This window comes from Ctenopharyngodon idella, chromosome 2 (genome assembly GCF_019924925.1).
Source record: "Ctenopharyngodon idella isolate HZGC_01 chromosome 2, HZGC01, whole genome shotgun sequence".
In the NCBI taxonomy this organism is placed as follows: Eukaryota; Metazoa; Chordata; class Actinopteri; order Cypriniformes; family Xenocyprididae; genus Ctenopharyngodon; species Ctenopharyngodon idella.
In genome coordinates this window covers 5,970,787-5,991,980 of record NC_067221.1, presented here as the reverse complement: position 1 = coordinate 5,991,980, position 21,194 = coordinate 5,970,787, and the positions used below count along the sequence as shown (strand labels likewise).

Genomic DNA, 21,194 nt, shown 5'->3' with positions numbered 1-21,194 from the left:
TTTTTATCATAATAATTTAATATTTTATATTAACATTTTAGACCTTTGCTTTCTAATGATTTATAGGAAAATGAAGTGGTATTTTCAAGTGCCCAATCAAAATGGATGGATTTGGATTGTGATTAGTGATATTGGGCTATGTAAACAAAATAGAATTAATGTTAAACGAGGTGTTGCGTTCCTGCAGTCTGCCATTTTGACAAATCAAGAAAATGTTTGCCTGAAAGGTTTATATTTTGTGGCCTGTATGGAACGGTAATGTCCTTTATCAGTCACATACCTGTTGTAAGTAACTGCATTACTTTTGGTTGTTTTCAGAGATGGTAACATACGTTTTATACTTGTAGAATTGTGTGGCCTGTACTACAAAATTTACACCTCTGTAGCACCAGTGCTATGTGCAAAAAAAAGTTAACGTACAGCCTTGCCTATGGCATTTAAACCAGTCACCAACAACCAATCAGCATCACGAAGATCGAAAGAACTAACGAGTAAACCCACAAATGTCTTCAGCGTTGCAAATCACAAGTTGATTCTTTGCTGTGAATAAAATGTCTAAAATTGTAATACCTTATGATGATATTGTGGTTGTCGTGTAGAGACAAAATGAACTGCCTTTACAAATACGCTGTATGTGGTGAAACGTTGCCCACTGCTGCCCTCTAGTGGATTAACATTGCATTTGTTTCACAGCAGTAAAGGCATGTCTTCGGAGAACTATTACCCCTATGCAGCAGAACATTTTATACAGAAATGTCAGACTTTTATATTTGAAATATGGGAAAACTAGTTATAAGTCTGAATTCATAGCGCACCTAAAATGGCACCATTTTGCTAAACCCTGAACAATGCTTGTCCTGAGAGACTTAAGAATATAATAAATATTTTTAAATTTTAGCTGACATAACAAGAAAATCAACAATAATCCATTATAATACCATACATAATACATATATGATTTTTTGTTTTTGAAGAAAACACAAAGACTTCAATATCAATAAACTTTTAATAAATAGTTTCTCATTAGTTCCTAATATTTACAGCCGGATCACCATTCACATAAACTGTTTCTATTCTTTTAGAGCACATTTTAGGCACAAATTAATTGGCTTTTTTTTTCGGAGGCAAACACCAGATTTCTTTTAGTGGCTAGTGAAAAGGAGTAATTATGCAGGTACAAAACAGGATGAAAATATATGATAAAGAATTCCATTCAAGTTTGGTCATACAGCTCAATGTGAAATGATGGAAAAAACCTTTAAATAACATTTACATGGTTTTCAATGCTGTAAGAAAACATAAATGGTCCAAAATGTTAGCTAAAAACAAGCTGTGGAACATCTTGTGGATTTGTCTTGAAAATAGCAACATAAAAAAAAAAAAAGAGAAGAAAACCATACAAATACCAGAAAGTGAAACACACAAATGAATAAAAACACACAAAAGACAGAAATAAAGTCAGGTATGGCACCTAAAACCAAATAAACAAAACCCAGAGATCGGTTTAAAAGAAAAAGTGATCTGAATGCACTTGAGGTTTTCTCTGGAAAAATCGAACGTTAATGTTGAGATCTGATAAAAGTATTCAAAAAGTTTCTCACCAGAAAAAATTAAGCACCGCAAATAGAAATCGGCCACAAAATTTGGGGTCTAAAATCACAATGGCGTGCCAGAAAAAGCTTAACTCTAATAGAAACACCACGTTTAGAGTATAGTATTATACCACAGAACTTTGTAACCTTGTACACCCTACAGTAGCAGCATGTGTGATATTAGATTCACTGGATCTAGCGATGCTCATCCAATCACATCGAAGCTATTCCACCCACATCAGTGCTTGCGATAATATGAAAACTAGGTATGCGGTCAGTAAGCTTGTAACCCTGCTAGCCTGTTGTATCGTGGCAGTGCTGACGTTCACAGGGAGTTCTGGTGGCGAAGCAGACGATGAACGAAAATCAAATATGCGCAGGCTCCGACAGGAGCGATACGGTTGACCCTTCTCAGAGCGTAGTCTTCATCTGGGTTTGGTAATTGTGATAAAAAGCCACTTAAAAGGCAACTTTTACTCCCTCTGCATGAATTCTGACACACCGCTCGTGATAGCAAGGGAGAGGAAGTACAAACTATTTCATCTGATGTACAAGAACAGAAACTCTAGTTCGAAGGAGCATGATACAACAGCGACGACTGTGTGAAATGACCTTCTTGGTTACGTTTTCCTTGAGGGTTCGAAAAGACGACACGCTCTTCTCTAGAAGCGTCTTTCAATCTGTTAAGTACAAAACCAAGAAGAACCAGTAGAAAGCAGCACATCAAAAGTTAGCCTGTAACGTCACGATAGACACGTTCCCTATTGTTACGGTTACCAGGTCTTTGGACAAGGAAGGAACATTTAAACAATTGAAATTCTGAATAAGAGAAAAGACACACAAAAAAACCCCTATGTAACAGTAAAAATGAGGAAAACCTTCACCAAGTCCGTATCAGTACACAACTGTGTCTGCTTGCATTTCCCTCAAGGCAAAATGTCCTTCGCTCCACTTCCTGTTCTTCAAGGCCAAGGTCAGCTCCCGTTGGCCTAGTTACGCACTTGTAATACGTGCACCGGTTCCCACAGCTCGTTCTGCCTTCGCCGAGCTGCAGGGGAACAAGAGAGGGCGGTGATGTCATCTTCTGTAAAAAGGTGCACTGCTCATGTGCGCCTGGGGAGGTTGGGGTGTTGATGTGAGGGGGTTTGGGGTCCGTGCCCGCCCCCCTCGTCAGTGGGGTTATACGCTGCTGTCCTCCAGCAGAGGCTCCTTTCCCTCGCAGGGTCCGCCCTGAGAGCCGTGTAAGTGGCTCTGCGCGCCGTTGTTGTGCTTCTTGTAGCTGCTGGGCCGCATGTTGAGAGCATTGTGCTCTGGGATGAAGAGAGCAACCAGAAGGGACAGCAAAACCGAGCATGCTCCGAACAGGAAAGGAGGGCCGGGGATGATGGCACTCTGAGGGGGCACAGATATACAGAGATTTGTGGGTGCATGCTTGTTGTGTAATACAGACAGATTTCTTATTTCTGATCAGCACTCACCTCATCTGTGGGGTTGGCCATGTTGGGTTTGGCACCCTTCTCTGGGCTCTCTGCGGGGTCCATTTCACTGAGCTCCACGTGAAACAGGTAGAAGACGAAGCCGTAGAGCGCAGGACCCAGGCCGTTACATAGTCCTCGAATTCCTGTGATCATCCCCTGCACCACACCTGACAGAGAAACAGAGAGACATACTGAATGAGACGGCATTTGCCCAAAACTAAACCGGTTACTTCATTTTATTATAATGTAATTAGGGTTGTCAAAAGTACCGACTTCAGTACTGAAATTTTAAAAAAGTGACAATACCAGCATTTCCCTCTAGCATTTTGAGAGCTGTTGAGCCGATTCTTAAACACCTCTGATTGGCCGTTGTGTTCACGCACTCAACAGATTGACTACAACGATCAACGCTTCAAAAACATATTAAAATAAAAAAGACATCTGTGATGCTCTGATGTTTGAAAGCAGGTGTCTATCAGCGGATGTATTAGGGATCAGCTGATACATGCCTGCTTTCAAATGTTCCTGTGTGTATCTGTGTGAATGCCTGGTGAAGAGCGTCACAGATGTCTATTTACAACAAGTTTTTGAAGTGTTGATCATTATAGCCAATCACAGACATATCTGTTGAGTGCATGAACACAGTGGCCAATCAGAGGTGTTTAAGAATCCGCTCAACAGCGTTCAAAATGCTAGAGGGAAATGCTGGTATTGTCACATTTTTAACATTTCAGTACCGACTTGGTACTTGGTCAGCATATTAGAATGATTTCTGAAGGATCATGTGACACTGAAGACTGGAGTAATGATGCTGAAAACTCAGCTTTGATCACAGGAATAAATTACATTTTAAAATAAAATAGAAAACCAATATAAAATATATTAAAATAGAAAACAGTTTACTTTCACAGTATTACCATTTTGATTTAAAAAAATCTTACCAACCAACTTTTGAACGTTGTCTATGCATTTACAATGTTTTGTATTATTTTTTTGTAGTGTATTATTCTAAATTTCAATGGCATGACATGAAGTTTTGTGTCCAAGTGCATTATTTCCTTTTAAAATAATTTGACAAATTCATGACATACATCACTTTATTCTATAAAACCGTTTTGTTTTCTTAAACCCCCAAAATGTCAGGTGGTGCAACTGTCTGAACAAATGAACAGACGAGAAAACTATTTAAAATGGTGTCTTAAAAATAAAAAAATAAAATCTAAAGACTATGGCATCATTTTAGGTTTGAAACCTTTCATATAAACACATTTTATAAATATCAGTAGTTTTAAAGCTGTTGAGATAATTGAAAAACTTTTGTCCAGCAATTTGAATGTCAGGGTGGCACAACTGCAAACAGAGTTAAAATGTTTGTAGATCTCTCTCAAATACTGGTAAAAACTGCTAATTTCAAGTATGGGTAGGTTGGTACACTCTTCATGTCAGGTGGTACAACTACAGTATATACATACAACTATTTAGTTGTACCGCCTGACATAAAATATAATTTAATATAACATTTTTTTTAATTTTTTTTTTACTATAGGCCATAACATGAAAATAATTAATCAGCTTATCAGTATCAACCAGAATTCAGTGCATCCCTAAAAATACATCAACAATGTAATGTCATTATCGGACAGTCATTATTGGGTTAAAAGTAAATTAAGTAGTTTATTCTGCATTATACCAAATACTGATATGATTTGATATGATTTTTTTTTTTCAAATGCCAGAGCCTGCATAGTGATAGCGAGACATGAAACTAGCACATCTTTGTTTTTGACAGCAGAATGCAGTGAATGACCCATCAGAATTAAATATTCCATGTAATAACAATAAACAGTGACTTAATAATTAATAAAACTTAATTATTCTGTGGATGAAAAATGAATGTGCCAGCCAGAAGACTTTGTGCATGACTATATTAAGATATTTTTGCTGATGTTACTGTGGTGTGGCCGCACGTGTCTCACCTTGTTGGTCAGGGTCTGCGTTGCGGGACACTATGGCACTGATTGCTGGGAAGGTGATGCTGGACATGGCAGCAACAGCTCCAGCAGGCCCACATCATCCTTAAGAGAAAAATAAACCATCAGCATCTCTCTCTCTCACAGACTCTCAATCGGTTTCAGTTCATGCGCATGTGTAACTGGTTTTCAGGAGCACACACTGCCGAGGTCATGTTTACTTGTCTGTGAGTTCTTGATGTGTGTAATGGCATTAAAAAATAATTCATATAAAGCAGGACATGACATCTTGGATGAAATCCATTGATTTTCTTCTTCCATTTCACAAAAATTATGCTTCAGAACTGCAACTAGCTGTAAAATATCTTGTTAAAAATCCTTTAAATAAAGCTTATGAAACACTACAATTAGTATTGATTTTAAATAAAAATCCAATTAGGATCTGTGACTTGAAGTGTACCATGTCTAATGAAGAGTTTGCTGCCCTCTAGTGGCTTTCTAGATGATCGACTCACCAGGGCTGGGAGCCAAAGCCGTACCAGGCCAGCTGTAGGATTTGAAAGCCGAGGCCTAACAAAATAGTGTTCTTATTCCCTATGGAACGCATCAGGATTCCTAGGACAACCGTCTGCACAGAGAGAAGAACCATTACTTTGCAAATATTCACTGGCTTCCCTTTACATCCTAATGCCTAATGTAGGGGTGGGCAATACAAGACACGATTAACCAGTAGAAATTTGTCAACCACCATCATCTCGATCACGGTTACAGTCACGTGACATTGCTGTGCTCACGAAAGCTTATCATTTGCATGAGTTAAGCATTGCGGTTTAAAAACAATTGATTTTAAACCGGTGAAATGCAATAAGCAGCGAAAGAGAACTGATTTTGCTATATGCGTGCACTGAGAGATGGTTTCTGAGCGCTGTCTGAGAGACGAGCGCACATGAAGCCGCTGCTCATACAGCGCACGAGTACTGAACAGAGTTCTTTTTGCCGCCTTATTGGGCTTCAACGGTTAAACATACTTATGTGTCAAAATGCCCATCTTTGCAAGTATACTTGTAAACAGTCATTTATGTCTTTAGTGAACACAACAGTTGAGAAAGAAAACGCATGTGTAACAGTATATTGGATCCGTGCATTTGGTCTTCAAGTGACAGCAGCCTAATATTCCTGCTGTCATCTGTGTCATTAATGTAAATCAAACAACAAAAAAGAGAAAATCTCTCAATACTCTTGACTGAATCACTTTTGTCTCGCTTTAATAAGAATAAATGTAAATTTTTTAAGAAAACATTAAATCTACAGTTACATTTACACGCTTCCAACAAGAAATGGATCGACTTCTGTCAGCTTGTTGAACACATTTTTTTATTTGGACATTTTCTACCATATGATGGCTGAAGCAGGAGCACGTGACACTGTTTCCATGGTAACCAGATCAACATTGTAAATGGAATTCTACAAAATTCAAGTGAAAACATCAAATGATCAAGCAATGGGATAAAATATCTTCTCTTCCCTGCAAACGATACCATGAAGAATGTGATTATTTAACCAAGTCAAAAACAAAAAAGGTAAGCAGGTATCTGTATTCATTTCAGTATCAGCGGACGCAAAACCCTGTAAAAGGTGACAACTTTTAAAGTTAAAAAATGATACAAGTTACATAAACAATAAAAGCTTATTGTGGTTTCTCGGTTCGATAGATTTGAGCAACCATAAATGATGCAAAACATACAAATTTTGAGTTTGTGATAGGATTCCTATATAGAAAAATCACTCCTTGCCCTCCAGCCGCATTTCGCGTGCAGCAATGACGTCATGTACAAACAACCTATAGTATCAAAATTTGATTATATTAAAACTTCATTTAAAGCAAAAATAGCTATATTGTGATATATAGCTATATTTTGTAAAGTAAACTGTGACATATTATACCCCAAAATTCTTCATACAGTGGACTACCAGTAAAATTGATAAAAATTTGGAACCAAAAATTATTCAGACACTTTGACCTGACCACGTTTTGCTTAAGTGTTATCTGACATAATTAAGATAATTTTTTTTCTGACACAGTTTAACTCTGAGATCTTGTCATATTTTATTACCATTTTTTTTTAAACTATAGTGAATAAACTGTATTAATGAATAAAATGTTCAAGGTGTCTGAATAAATTTTGGTTTGACTATAGCACATCATTATCATGAAATAAAATTACCCATATTGTGATTTAAGATTTTGGTCATATCGTCTACCCCTAGCTGAGTGAGCCGATTAGTACGAATGAACACATGCTGCGCTTCTCAGAGTCACGTGGTACAAACTCACAATGGAAGGGGTGGAAAAAAGTCTGGAAACCAACCTGAGCCAAGATGGACAGGATTCCCACCACAGCAATGAAGGCAGCAACTGTTTCTGACGTAAATCCAATGACCTGGGAAGTTGAAAATTGGCAGTTTAAGAACATCTTCTGATTTAGATTTTAATCATTCAATTACAGAGCATTTTTCTTTTTTTTATTCCAGTATTATATAGTTATTAATACTTTGAATTAGCTTTTAGCCTGATATTTTAATTTTTATCAATTTTGTTATGTGCTTTTGTCATTTATTTTAGATTACATATATTAGAAAAGAACAGTTTTATTTTTTTCAGTTTTATTTTAATTAAGTTTCAGTAATTTTAGTATTTCAACTAAAACATTTCAGTTAGTTGCCAAGGTAGCATTTCTATTTTTATTCAAGTTTTTCATCTAATATTTACATTTTATTTTATTTCAGACTTATTTTAAATGACAAAAATGTTTCAATAATTTTAGTTGCAGTAACACTGGTGTGAAATAAGCCTTTGATTTATTAATATAAATCCCATTAACATCAACAGCATACAGTGTCGTTCATGTTGTTTCAGCTTAATTTCCAGTAACTGTCAAGCCTGACAGCAGAAGAAATGAAAGTGTTACGTAATGATGTTTCTAAGCATTGTGTATATGCATCTCACAAAACTACACAACACTCAGCTTTGAAATATGGACAAAAGACATTCCGGCAGAAGCTGAGTGAGTTAAAATCACATGACTATCTCAAGCAGTTAGAACAGTTATTTCGAACTGTTTACTTGGAGGGTGAGGGAGTATATGTGAAGTGTGACTCACAGGTATGTGATTCACTTTTTGGGTATTTGCTTAAGCTACAACAAGGTTTGAGTGTCTGCATAAACATCAATGCATATTCATGCCAAGCAGCAATCTCAGAGATTCGCCATGCCACTAGATAAAAAGCAGTTCCAGTTGTGTGTCTTTGTGGCATCGATATAAAGGTGTGCAGTGTACCTGTCTGAGATACAGGAAGAAACTGGAATACTGTCCAGCCTCAGGAAGGTAGGAAAGGAAGACTGTGATGCAGATCAGGAGAACCGTGGAGTCCTGGCCCACCTTACGCAAGGACTGTGAACAAAAGAGTCACAGAGAGAGCATGAGAAAGAGGGAGGAAGACACTGAGAAAGAATGAGTGGGCAGAAGAACAGCAACATGATTCATTTAATAAGTGACAGACGACATCTTCGCCATTCTTCTTCAAATGCCAGCTCTTTTTTTTTTCTTCCAAAATGGTATTCACACTTGTACTGATTTGAGGCAACACGGCAAACAGAGTAGGAACATGCAAAACGAAATTTCCAAAAAACGTTTTAGATTGGGATATGTAAAATATGTTATAATAATAATAATAATAACAATAATAGTAAATGTAATATAAATATATATAAATTAATATAAATATATATAAAAAATAAAATATATAAATAATTATTTGGGACCAAAAATTATTCAGACACTTTGACCTGACCATGTCTTGCTTTAGTGTTATCTGACATAATTAAGATTAATTTTTTCTGACACATTTTAACTCTGAGACCTTGTCATATTTTACCATTTTTTTAAACTACAGTGAATAAACTGTATTAATGAATGAAATGTTCATTCATGTGATGGTAAAGCTGAATTTTCAGCATCATTACTCCAGTCTTCAGTGTCACATGATCCTTCAGAATTCATTCTAATATGATGATTTGGTGCATTTCTCATTTTCACAGTTGATTATCACAGTGGTACTGCTTAATATTTTTGTGGAAACCATGATTTTTTTTAGGATTATTTAATGAATAAAAAATTTAAAAAGAACAGCATTTACTTGAAACAGAAATTAATTTACTGTAATTTTTCAACAATTGAATGCATAATTGCTTAAAGGTTTTGAAAATAATAAATAAAAATCTTACGGACCACAAACTTTTGAATAGCACTGTGTGTATTAAACCACCAAAAACTTAGCAACCAAAATTAAAACTGATTAATCAGTTGTCCGAACAATGATCTCGACTCTAAAATTAGACTACCAATCTGGTTCCATCAACCTTCTCATGTGACAGATAAGACAAAGGTCATTGCATCCCCATGACTGTACTTGCACAGACATCAGTGACTCACTGCAAAGGGGTCTGCCTGCTCCCAGGAGATGGGGGCCCCCCAGGAGGCCGGTCTCATCTTCTCAGGCAGGGACTCAGGAACCGCTACCAGGATAAAACAGATGTCGAGCAGGGCAATGGCCGTGGCGAGGATCACCACCAATGTATCTCCATACGCCTCTGACAGGTACGCACCGATCGCTGGGCTTGTCACCAGGCTGGCTGCAAAAGTGGCCGATACCTGTGGGAAAAGATTGAATCAGCTGCGTTGACCACAAGGGAAATGTTCTTCAACACAATTAACACTTTAATTTCATTGCAGGGCCAAAAAGGAAACCACAGTCGGCTGTCAAAATAACAGGAAACCAATATGCGCCGACGAGCTACAAAATGTAATCGCTCATCCACGTATAGTTGCTGTGAAGTTGTTACTGCACAACATCAAAAGGAAGTTATAAGTCATGTTCCTCTGCTCACCAGGCCATATGCTGTGCTCCTCTCATGCTCCTGGGTGATATCGGCCACATATGCAAAGATCACAGAGAAAGTGACCGCAAACACACCAGACATGGAGATCACTGCAAAGTACCACCTGTAGGATCAGACAGAGAGAATGAGAAGACTACCAGAAAAAAAAAAAAAAAAACCCACATTAAGTCTAAAATAAAACATTTAGAGAGTTTGAAATGCTTAAAATAAAAAAATAAAAAACGTAATACAAATAAATATGTGACTAAAATAATTGTACATTTATGAATTTGGCTAAAGTTTTCTAAAATGGTTTACAATTAAGATGATAATATGAACAAATCATATTGTCAATCAATCAATAAATAATACAATGACTATGTCACTGTAGGGTTAAGCTAACAACAATGTTGTTATTGTTAATGAAAACTGAAAATATTAAAAATCTATTTAGTTAATATAAATAAACCTGAAATTATAAAATAAACTATAAATATTAGATAAAAAAAACAAATGTATTTAAAGTATTTAGTACAAGTACAAAAATTACTAAAATAAAAATAATGAAATAAAATAAATAAAATACTTTCTTAAATAAGTAGAAATAATTTAAAAAAAGAAAAAGAAAAAAAAAGACAAATGCACAAAACTAAACTACTAAAACTTAAACTAAAATTACAATGAAAACTAAAATATTAAATGGTACAAAAGTATATAAATAATACTAAAATAACACTCACAAAAGGAATATGCAGGCTATATTTACCCCAAAATCAAATGAAAAAAAATAAAATAAAATAATAATAATAATAATTATATATATATATATATATATATATATATATATATATATATATATATATATATATATATATGGCATAAAAATAGTCTATTCAATTTTTATTAAAAAGCATAGAAGAAATTTTTTTTTTATCATATTAAAATCATTTTTATCACGTTAATAATTCATAATAAAATCATTTTTATCAAAATAATTAGGGCTGCCCCTGACTAAAGATTTTTCTAGTCGACTATTAGTCGTTAATTTAAGCCATTAGTCAAATAATCGCACGATTATATTAATTAAATTACTTAAATATTTACTGGGGGAATACTAAACCATAATGAGCCTTTAATATATTTAGGCGTAATATAGCCTATTCCGCGCTCAAGCGCACGCATAAACTTGCCGCAAAGCACCAGCAAAAGTATGAACATTTTAATTAAAATAATAGAGTATTTTAAGTTGTTTCCGCTGTTATCAAAAAAAATTCAAGTGATCGCGCCGGCTCCTCCGTGTCACGCAGTAATTGTGTATACTTCACCTTCCACACTCCACACAAACACTTGGATCTACCTATCGCACAATTATCCAGGTTAACGTTAGAGCGGGCAGCCAAGTAAAGTTGTTACTGCTTATGTTTCAAATGATATGCCATATTTGAGGTCGATGAATGATAGTCGAACGTTTGGATTTCCTTCCCGACATACTGCAATTACCACAAGGACCTGTCGTTAATGATCTGTCCCTCACAGACTGCGTGACTCCACCTTGAGGTTTTTTTTCCTTCTGCGACTAACCGACTAATACAATTTTGGTTGACTAAGCCTCTTCTAGTCGACTAACGTTTAGTCGACTATTAGGGGGCAGCCCTTAAAATAATATATAATTTGTCTCATAGTATGTAATGAGAATTAGATTTTCTGTAATTTCACATTAAAGTAGGAAACTGCTTCATGCAAGAGGCTTACCATGGGCTGATCTTCATGAGAGGGATGGGAGCACAGGTGAAAAACACAGTGAGCAGCAGGAAGGACTTCCGGCCCCACACATCTGACAGAGCACCGATTAATGGAGCACTCAGGAAAGACAGCAGGCCCTGAGTGAATACAAAAGCACATGGCTTCCTTAAATGGCACGTCTACTCTGAAAGTTTCGAAAACAACTGCATGGCACGACCAGAGCCTGACCGGATCTGGCAAACTGTTTGGATCTTAATATTTCACATTAATATTCGGATCAGGCTGGATTGCAGAATCTTGTTTATCGGTGAGGTTTAAACTGGTAAATTCTGTTCCCACTTTACCGTATTTAAGGGCATCACCGTGTGACCAGGGTTTATCATAAATAAACATGGCAACGTAAGAGTAGCTAGCCCTAATCATGACTCTTATCTCTTGTCACATCAGAAAGGGAGAAGAGGAAAAGCATGAGTAAATGTGAATGGCTGGAGTCAATGTCCTACCTTGACACCATGAATAAGTCCGTTCATCAGGAATGTGTGCTGGGGGAATGTCTGATGTAACACCTGAAACAAAAAAACAGATTGACCATAAAATGTATGCTGTACATATATACAGATAACCTGTTGGGTACAGAATAATGTTAATGATTCACTAGGTTTACTCTATGTCAGAGCTCATAAAGAAGTACTACTGCAAGCTGAAACTTGGCAATAAGAATACTTGGCAATTTGATAGTCAAATATATTTGCACTGATTTTGTCGCAATATAAAAGCAGGCAACATCACATGAACATCACAATGATTTTAATGAACTTTTAGTTGAAATTAAGTTGTTCAAGATTCTTCCTTCTCTTGTGAGTATAAGAGACAATCAGGGATGCTTTAATAGTCTCTTATTTAAACTTTAGATTTCAATGAATCAATTAAAAACTGACATTTGTTTACCATTTCATTAAACATTTTGATCATACTTGGTAACAATAGTTGTTTGGAAAGATATTCCTCTGGTAAATAAATAAATAAATGCCTTTTCAGAGCAAATAAATAAGCAAAAATACTCGTTAAATAATGTCAAAGCATGAAAAATACAGAATATCATCCATTTCCACATTAAAAATCATTCAAAGGGTTTCCATGTCTGTAACTGAGGATATCAAATAACCAAGTAGTTCACAAGCCAAATGTGCTTCATGATCCAACTGGATCCAACATATTGTTTTCCCACATAAATGTGTCATTGTTTTTGCTGCTTTACTTGTTAGAGGTTACAAAATAACCACCATGAGTAAAAACATGTTGTTTTGACTGTGCAATGAAATGACCAACCCATAATAAAGTACAAGGCAAGGCTGTATGCAAACAGAAATGTGACTTAAGCATTTTGAGATTTGAACTGCTTTCTATTTGAGGCTGAGCATAAGAACCGTAATTGCCGTTGAAGTCAGGTGCATACCTCTGACTGGAGCAATGATTCCCACAGCCTGACTAATCATTAAACACACTGTATACAACAGTGTCAATGTTTTACATAAGTGTACAAAAGAGATCTGTTCTCTTATGACTGGGAAACAAATCAACTGATCTGTATACAAATTCAAAGACAAAGTCTACAGTTCCAAGAAGTCAACATTACATATGGACTGAAGTCCAACAGGGCATATGCCTTATTATAAAGTGGCATGTTCAATTCTGATGAAATTTAACTTGAAAAAATGTTGAAAGGCATTTATTAATTTTCTATAACTGCACAGTTAAGACATACTTAAAGGGTTAGTTCACCCAAAAAAGAAAATTCTGTCATTATTTACTCACACTCATGTTGCTCCAAACTTGACTTTCGTTCATCTTTTTGATGAAATCTGAGAGATTTCTGTCCCTCCATGGACAGCTATGCAACTACCACTTTGACGGGTCAAAAAGTTCATAAAGAGATCAAAAAAACGAATCCTTATGAATTGACCGGTTTAGTCCAAATTTACCGAAGAGACTCGATTGATTTATATGATGAACAGATGTAGGCTTTTATATTCATTTGTGTTCTGAAGATGAATGAAAGTCTTATGGGTTTTAAACAACATGAAGTTGAGTAAATGATGACAGAATTTTCATTTTTGGGTGAACTAACCCTTTAAGAAAAGTGAAACGACACTGGTTATTGACATTCAACTGTTTGCTTACATATTGTCCTGCAAAAATCACTCTGCTCGTTTATAGAAACCTGATACTATTACTTTTTTAATCGGTCACTGTTATCATCATGGAAATGTAAACAGTCTAACAAGCCCATAATGCACCTGTGAGAAACATTCAACTGAATAGAGAAAAAAAAAGAAGCATGTTGACCAGATCTGAGATCTGCACAAGAGATTATCCACATTCAGAAATGGGAATTTGCGTTTCTTCACTTTCGCTTTTTTTCTCATTTATTTAAGAAATGATGCTGAGAGAAGAAAACAAAGCATGTGAACTCATTTCACCTGCTGTGTTCATTTGATATGGCACTGAAGCAGAGCTCGACTGCACTGTCTGAAAGAGCAAAGCTGTGCCACTTGCTGAGACGTTAAGTCTTGTCAGTGCAGCGTTCATCTGGAAGGCTTTGTTAGGCTCATTAGTGCTTCAGTATATCAGAGGCTACTAATCAAATAAAAGGCCAGAGCAAAGAGCATTGAGGCGACTCTCTGGCTCAACTGTACCAACTAAATGCAAATCCTCTTCCCACATTGGGAAATGAGGACAATGAATTAGCAATTTATCCATATACAAGACATTAACCAACTAGGGACTGTTTCTATTTCAGCCACTACCAAAAGCCACTGGTGAAAAAATATCTGTTACATTATTTTTTTCTGTTTTAACAATTTCCGTAACAGTTTGAGTGAATGTCCACTTTTATATTTTATTAGTAACAAAATTGTGTTTTAAATATTTCAAAATCCTAAAACATTATTTCCAAGTGTAAATACACAAAAAAAAAAAATCCCAGATTTCAAATTGGTCTCAGACTTTTGTATGCTGTGGCCGATAATAGATATCAAGGCTCATACAATAAATCTATATTGTGTTGACATTGATCATCAACAGACATCAAAGCATTACAATAGCAGTACAACAGAAATTATGCCTAACTGTTTAGTACTTTTGTAATGTGCCATAGAAGTTAAGGATACCGTTTAAACCAATGAAATTAAAAAAAAAAAAAAAAAAATATATATATATATATATATATATATATATTTTAGGTATTGATTATTCTTTCATTGATCAATAAAAGTAGTGTTGTGTTCACAGCCCTGTTTTTTTGTTTAACCATTTTACATTTTACAATGTTTAAATTAATTCTGCTGAATAAACGCAAAACAGACAGATACCAAAGCCAATATTTGCAGATACTGATATGGTAACAGAATAACAGACACATTATTACTGTACAGTACATCCCCAGAAACAAAGTAAACAAAGCTGGAAATATCTGTCCTGAATTTAATAGCAGTAACACCGTGCCTACAATGGATGTGAGCATTGCGATGTGACGCGACAAAAGAACCCATTATAATCAGTGATGCTGTCTACACTGGATGCGGCGCGACATGACAAATGCCCGACAGTAAACTGATGCCGCGTTGTATTTATGATGTACTCCAAGCACTTATGATACTTCTCATAGAAAGGACAAATGGATTTGCAACGGTCACTTTGTTGCGTCCAGTGTAGACAGATTCTAGCTGGTGCGATGTGATGCGTCAATGGTCGCGTCCGGTGTAGACATGGTGTAAGATTAAATGTGTAAAAGTACTGTTCAAAATGTTGGGGTTAGTAAGATTAAATACTTTTATTCAGTAAGAGCTGCACTGCACTGATCAAAAGTAACAGTAAATCCATTTAAAATGTTTTAAAGATTGGTATTTCAAATAAATGCTGTTTTTCTTTTGATTTATCAAAGAATCCTGAAAAAAGTCTCATGTTTTCCACAAAGATATTAAGCAGTACAACTGTTTTCAACATTGATAATAATAAGAAATGATTCTTAAAGGGTTAGTTCACCAAAAAAAATGAACATTTTGTCATTAATTACTCACCCTCATGTCGTTCCAAACCCATAAGACCTTCAAATCACAAATTAAGATATTTTTGATAAAATCCGATGGCACAGTGAGGCCTGCATTGACAGCAAGACAATTAACACTTTCAATGCCCAGAAAGCTACTAAAGACATATTTAAAACAGTTCATGTGACTACAGTGGCTCAACCTTAATGTTATGAAGTGACGAGAATACTTTTTGTTCCCCAAAAAAACTAAATAACGACTTTATTCAACAATATCTAGTGATGGGCGATTTCAAAACACTGCTTCATGAAGCTTCGAAGCTTTATGAATCTTTTGTTTCAAATCAGTGGTTCGGAGTGTGTATCAAACTGCTAAAGTCACACGATTTCAGGAAACGAGGCTTCATTACGTCATAAGTGTTTTGAAATTTCAACGGTTCAGTGGTTTTTTGGTGCACAAAAAGTATTCTCGTCGCTTCATAACATTAAGGTTGAACCACTGTAGTCACATGAACTGTTTTAAATATGTCTTTAGCAGCTTTCTGGGCATCTGAAAGTGTTAATTGTCTTGCTGTCAATGCAGGCCTCACTGAGCAATCGGATTTTATCAAAAATATCTTAATTTGTGTTCTGAAGATGAACGAAGGTCTTACGGGTGTGGAACAACATGAGGGTGAGTAATTAATGACTGAATTTTCATTTTTGGGTGAACTAACCCTTTAATCACCAAATCAGGATAATAGAATGATTTCTGAAGGATCGTGTGACACTGAAGACTGGAGTAAAATTCAATATCACTGTTTTACTGTATTTCGGTCAAATAAATGTAGCTTTGGTGAGTATAAGAGACAACACCGCTTTCAACTCATGCATAATTCAACAAAAGAAAACAGCAATTCCACTTTGCATGCAGTGAAAATTTAAGGAAACATCAGTTACAGTCAGAGCATTGGATCACTTTGTGGAAAAAGGTTTTGCAAATAGCACGTTGTGTAGCATGCTGTGACTGTACTGGATACAGTGTCAACAATAGTATCATGCTGACCAGCATAAAAAAACAACTGGCACTGCGTTACAAAGTAAATCACAGGTTCAGCTTCATTTACAACCATGTGGCCTGACAAACCCTTCAGTTAGCCTTCAGAATAAAAAGGTCATTATTAGCATGACGCTGTTTGATGTTGTTTTAATATTGCTTGGTCAATTATACTTGGCCAACACAATGCATCCCTCATCAACTAAAACAGAGTGCACCATTCTGCCCTCTCCATTTGATCAGGATTCATTTATTCATAAATTTGTATGAGGCTCCTCGGATCTGGGCAATGGAAAATGTCACTCCTTGTTTTGGATTAAAAAAAAAGGAAGGGAGAATGAATGCAAACATTCATGGCTTGTAATTCGCTCTGATCTGAATCTGTGAATGAGGGCAATGAAACAAAACTGGTTTACCGTAAGCATGGGAGTGGTGAGCAGTCCCCAGGCAAAGAACTCCAGGAAGATAACCACCACAGCATGGTAGACACTGGGCTCTCCAATCCCCTGTGGCTAAACAAGGACAAGTTACATTACTATGAAAGCTTGTTTCACCCACTAAATAAAAAATAAAAAAGGTAATTGCGACTTTTTATCTCACTTTCCTGAACTCTTTCCTCAGAATTGCGAGATATAAACTCGCAATTGCAAGTAATAGTTATGTTAGAATTGCGAGTTATAAACTAACAATTGCGAGAAACTCAAAATTCTGACCTTTTTTCCCCCTCACAATTCTGACTGTTTTTCCTCACAATTCTGGCTTTTTTCTCACAACTGCAAGATATAAACTCACAATTCTGCCTTTTTTTCCCCTCACAATTGCGAGATATAAACTCACAATTCTGATTTTTTTCCTTCAGAATTGTGAGGGGAAAAAAGCCAGAATTGCAGGGAAAAAAAGCCAGAATTGCGAGGGGAAAAAAGGTCAGAATTTTGAGTTTCTCGCAATTGTTAGTTTATAACTCGCAATTCTGACATTACTATTACAATTCTGACTTCTCCCAATTGCGATATAAATTCGCATTTCTGACTTTTTCCTTACAATTCTGACTTTTTTCTTGCAAATTCGAGATATAAACTCGAAATTCTGACTTTTTTCCTCGCAGTTGCGATATAAACTCGCATTTCTGACTTTTTCCTCAAATTCTGACTTTTTTCTTGAAAATTCGAGATATAAACTCGCAATTCTGACTTGTTTTCTATCAATTGTGAGATATAAACTCACAGTTCTGACTTTTTTCCTCACAATTCTGACTTTATTTCTCGTAATTGTGAGATATAAACTCACAGTGGTGAGTAAAGTCCAATTCTGAGAAAAAAAAAGTATTTTACATTTCACAATTCTGACTTTATAACTCACAGTTGAGTGTTATGAAGTCAGAATTGCGATATAAACTCAATTCTGGCTCAAAATATAATAATAATATACTTTTTTATTTTTTATTCAGTGGTGGAAACAAGCTTCCATACATTACTAATATTGTTACTACAAACAAACAAAATACAGGAAGTAATGTGGAAAAACATGGATAAAGAAGCAATAAGGCGGAAGGCTGGACAAGACAAATGACAGAAGACATGATTCACATTACAGACAGAACAAAATAGCAATATTTTTGACATAACATATGCTTCATTACCATTTATTAGCTTAAAATAAACATCATTATAGTGTGCAATAACAGGGTCCAAAGGGCCTACAATTCCAGACTCATCATCTCACACTTATCTAGTGTACTGCAAAAGCTTTCGCTTTAGAAAACAAATATTTGATGGAGGTCTGGCCCTAAATCAACCCCTAAAAGCCCAAAACTACCTTGGCAAACCCTTATAGAAATTATGCATGCTGAACATCGGAAGTGACTTAATGGTCCGCATACGTTTAACAGCCTGCAGACTGAGCACAATGCTATGGATCATTAGAAAGGGGGGAGAGAAAGAGTCGTGGCCTGTGCTCGAGCAGTTAACAGTGCAAACAAAGCCTGAGAGGGCTATGCAGGTAAATACACAACGTCAACCTACACATTTGCTCTCTTTGTACAGCCTGTAATGTATTCATAAAAGCTCTTGTTAAATTTGAGATGAGCAAGATATTAACTAGTGGGCTACGGTTTTTGTGTTAAACCTTTCAATCGATTTACAGGAGTCCCAAGCTAAATCACTAACACAATGAAGTCAATGATTAGAAACCTCTGGTTATGAACAACCTGTTTATGGCACAGTGTAAAACCTTTTTACACTTCATAAAAACATGAAGTGTTTTTAAATTACAGAGGACAGGTCAAAGTAAAAAATATTTACTTTCAGAGCAAGCATATAATTTAGCCCTGTATAAACAGACCATCCATTTGCACTTAACTATTAGTCCAGGGTTTCCCAAACATGAGTTGATGAAATGCTAACCATTAATTAAATCAAATGTAACATTAAAATAAAACAAAAGGGGCTGCATAATTAATTACGAAATAGTGACATATCTCTTATCAAATTGTGATTATCAAATCAAAGGCTGTGATTTAAGGAAGTATAGTATGTTGGGAAAGTAATGTCAGGAGGTTCATTTTATTTACATTCACATAATTTCCAATATGTTTGTGGACAGAAGATTGATGTCAATAACTTCCTACTGTCTTTTCAATCAATTTTGAGTGTAAGGACTTTGAAGAAATGGTCTTCTTGACAAGTGTTTCCTAAAAGGACAAAGTTATAGACTACAGATACAGTATATCCTGTGAATACATACTATTTGATTCATGAAGTCAAAATTTGACAGCCCATTTAGGAGCCGTCTTGACATTTAAGACCGAATCGACTTTTTTTTTAAGCAGTTCACGACCAAAACAACATGATAAAACCATAAACACGTAATTCTTATGGAGAACAAGTCAGGTGAGGTGTCGGACAGAACATATGTCATGAAAAGCATATTATTTTTTTTATTCTGACGGGACACCCACTTCTGTCACCAATTATTTCTCTTACTTAATAATTCATTATCCCAATTTCAGGCTTTCAGTTTCATTTACAGGGTTTGTACGTAAGATAACTCACTCGATGTCAAAACACAAGCCACGGACAACCTGCTTGCTTTCTCGCCAGCTGGCTTGTTGTTTTGACTGTCGGTTGTCTAATGAAACTATCGTGTCTCATCTATTATTTTTCATTTCTTCTTATAGTACAGAGATACAAGTTTAAAATCACCAGCAAGTGAAATCTGCCAGGTTGCCAATCGAAATGACACTCGGTGTAGAGTTGTTACCGCTCATCCTGTGAAAACACTGTTTTAGCTTGCTAGCCCTGACTAGCAAATGGCTAACAGCCACAAAGAAATGTTTTACTCACAGTGCCTCCATCTTTAATGATGATTTTCTTAGCTAGAAGAATGCTGCGGTTCAGCCGCTTTTTCTTCTTTTTCTCTCCAGTCATTGTTAACTTATATCCATTCTTGTTTGTGGGAGATGGACCTGCGAGGTGTGGCTAAATATCACAGTTTACCGTTAGCATCCACGCTAAGATACGCGACTTCCTGTCCCCAGTTCTCGCTCTCAGGAGTTCCGCCCATATTTTTCAACGCAGGTTTCTGATTGGTCTATTTTTTCACGGGAGTGGTTTACCTCGCGATTTCATTGGCCGAATACATCGCCCGTGCGCGTGAACCCAAAGTGCTCATTACCATAATCGGGTACACAAAACAATGAGGAATCCCTCTGTCTTGTAAACTGCTGACTGTTGTGTTGTTTGTATTGAGTTATCCTCATGAGCAGACTGGGTTTTGTCAGGGAAAAGAGACTCTTGGATGTTATTTTGTTAAAATTTATTTTAGAAGAATAGATTTGTTTTAAATTTCCATAATGTAATAAAACGATTACAGTCAAGAGTTACAGATTTCTTAAACAAAATGTGTTCTAATTTATTTTAGTTTACAATCTGCAACATTACCTTATTTTAACACACCTGTTGTAACCATTTCTCCTCACTACAGCAGAAACAGCTGCATTTATGACACTAACATTTTCTCACAGATTTCCCCTTTAAAACAGAAGTAAATTGACTGCGGACACAGCCTCTTCAAATCGTACATTGATAACAGCAATTTTTTATTTTCCTTTTTTTTTAACTCCATGCCAGCTTCTATGGCTATGTACATGGCGCGAGTTATTCATAAATTAAACGCAAAAAATATGCTTAAAGGTGCAGTGTGTAAATTTTAGCGGCATCTAGCGGTGAGGTTGCGAATTGCAATATAAAGATGCTACGGTGGCCAACACAGGACAAAGATGTCGTCGTCTTTAACAGCAGTGAGAAGATAGTCAAGCAAACGCGCTCTGTAGAGCAGTTTGTCCGTTTAGGGCTACTGTAGAAACATGCCGGCGCAAAATGGTGTCTTAA

At 36.0% G+C, this 21,194-nt stretch overlaps 1 protein-coding gene across 1 annotated transcript; it reads right to left on the bottom strand.

Annotated features, from left to right (window-relative positions):
• Positions 1-987: 987 nt before the first annotated feature.
• Positions 988-20,348, bottom strand: mfsd14a2 (major facilitator superfamily domain containing 14A2). Its single transcript, XM_051882260.1, is given in 13 exon segments — positions 988-2,984; positions 3,071-3,237; positions 5,047-5,131; positions 5,133-5,145; positions 5,556-5,668; positions 7,410-7,481; positions 8,379-8,492; positions 9,534-9,752; positions 9,989-10,103; positions 11,732-11,859; positions 12,226-12,288; positions 17,223-17,318; positions 20,148-20,348. Coding segments are annotated over 13 exon segments (1,482 nt in total). The 5' UTR covers positions 20,232-20,348; the 3' UTR covers positions 988-2,771.
• Positions 20,349-21,194: the final 846 nt, after the last annotated feature.